General features: G+C 67.3%; 1 protein-coding gene across 1 annotated transcript in view; it reads left to right on the forward strand.

The window, feature by feature from the left end:
- Positions 1-135: 135 nt before the first annotated feature.
- AMSG_12173 (uncharacterized protein) overlaps positions 136-2,217 on the forward strand; it is a gene marked incomplete at both ends in the record, with an annotated part of 4,128 nt that continues 2,046 nt past the window's right edge. The window contains one exon of the mRNA XM_013899795.1: positions 136-2,063. Coding sequence (XP_013755249.1) covers positions 136-2,063 — 1,928 coding nt within the window. The remainder of the gene's footprint in view (positions 2,064-2,217) is intronic.

Raw genomic sequence — 2,217 nt, forward strand, 5'->3', positions numbered from 1 at the left:
ACCGTCTCTCTCTCTCTCTCTCTCTCTCTCTCTCTCTCTCTCTCTCTCTCTCTCTCTCTCTCTCTCTCTCTCTCTCTCTCTCTCTCTCTCTCTCTCTCTCTCTCTCTCTCTCTCGCTCGCTCTCGCTCTTTCGCCATGGGCGACGCAGCAGTGCTCCAGGCATATCTGATGGGGGCGGTTGAAGCACGGCCGGTGCTGGACAAGGCGCGTGCGCTGCGGTTCAATGGCCAGTGGCGGGCGGCGCGGGCGGCGCTGCATGCCCATGTCGAGGTCTCGGCCTCGGCTTCTATGTACGACGCCGAGCTGGCGGTGGTGGTGGCGACATCGACCGAGGACGAGGACGATCTGCGGGCGGCGCGCGAGGCGCTCGACACGGTTACTGCCGTTGTAGCTCGCGTCCGTGCCGCCCTCGACTCGGGCATCATCAAGTCGTTCAAGAAGCTCTTCCGCAGCAAACGGACCGCCACACCCGGAGCCGCGCCGCCTTGGATTGACGACAACGCCCGCGCGTTGATCGATGCCGAGCTGACGCTCGCCGAGGGCATTGCCGACGGCCTCCTCTGCGTCCTCCAGTTCCGATCCGGCGCGTATGTTAAGGGCGGCTTCTCCGTCCGCCGCGCGTGGAAGGCCATCGCCAAGGCCCGCACTCTCCTTGCCGACGAGATGGCCGCTCTTGCCGATGCCGGCCCGGCCGAGTTCGAGCCAGTGCCCGAGTACGTCAAGGCTGCAGCCAGCGCGTCGGGCGGCGCAGCGTCGTCGGATGCGCCGCCGCCGGCCCGGCTTGCCCTTTTTGCCACTGCCGCTCCGTTTGATCGCATGGTGGTGGCGGTCGGCCCCGAGGCCGACGGCGACACCCGCGCCTGCCTCGACTTCTCGTACCTGGTCTCGTGGGCACATCTGGGCCTTGCAGCCTTTCTGTACATATTCTCGCGGGTCCCGCCGTCATGGACTTGGCTCACCCGGCTCATCGGGTTCGAGGGCGACGCCGACGCCGCGCTTGCGCTGCTCTGCGCGGGCTACGCCTACCCGTCGCTCGAGGCGCCGACCTGCGGCCTCCTCCTCGCCACCATCTACATGTTTGTCTTTGCCGAGGACGACCGCGAGAAGGAAGCCGCCGGCGCGGCGATTGTGGCCGACGGTCTTGCGCCGCTGCTCCCAGACTCGTACTTGGTGAACATGGTCCTTGGCTACTATTATCGCCGGAACGGCGAGATGGAGGCGGCACACAAGGCCTTTGGCGTCCTACACGCTCGGGCCGAGGTTGAGCAGCTGCGCCGGAATTCGGGCCGTGAGCTTGCGCGCTGCTTCCTCGGCACCCGCGAGTACGACGCGGCCATTCCGCTGATGGAGGACTTTCTGGCGTACACCACGGCGCCGACCTGGCTCCCATGGGCAACATATCAGCTTGCCATTGCCTACGCTTCGGTGGGGCGTACCGACGACGCCGCCCGCGCCATGGCCGACCTGCTCCTACTCGACGCCCCGGCCCGCCGCGCGTTCTCGGCCTACGCCGCCCGCCGCGCCGCCCAGTTTGCCGCCCGTGGCTCCTTCCGCCCCGCCGAGCTCGCCTACTCGCAGGCCTACTTTTGCCGCGACTGTGCCTCGTACGACCAGGGGCTCGACGTCGTCGATGCCGCCCTTGCTGCCGGCGCCGACAACTCGGAGCCCGAACCCGAGGTTCTCGCCCAGACCGCCATGCTCGGCTACATGCGGGTCTCGCTCCTGCACAAGCTCGAACGCTTCGACGACGCCTACACTGCCGGCACCGAGCTTCTTGCCTCGGTGGCCGAGGCCAAGACCCGCGGCGTCTTCTCCGATCTCACAGAGCTCTCCGAGTACTGGGCCGTCCCGTGGACCGAGGCCGAGATGGCGGCGCTTGCCCTCAAGCGCGGCGCGCTCGCCGATGCCCGCACCCACATCGCCGCTGCCGAGGCCGTCAGCTCTGACTATGACTTTTCCCGCCTTGTTGGCATCCGCTGCAAGTCGCTTACCGAAGACATTGGCAAGGCCGAGGCCAAGGCTCTGGCCGAGCCCACATCCGATACGGCGGCGGAGGCATCAAAGTAAAGATACCGCCCCCCCCCTCCCCCCCCTCCTCCCCTCCATCCCCCCCTCCCCCCCCTCCCTCTCCCTCCCCCCCCTCCCTCCCCCCTCCCCTCTCCCATCAATCCCCCATCAATCCCCCCATCAATCCCTCCATCAATCCCCCCCTGTCTC

The sequence above is a fragment of the Thecamonas trahens genome (genome assembly GCF_000142905.1).
Source record: "Thecamonas trahens ATCC 50062 unplaced genomic scaffold supercont1.42, whole genome shotgun sequence".
Classification (NCBI taxonomy): Eukaryota; order Apusomonadida; family Apusomonadidae; genus Thecamonas; species Thecamonas trahens.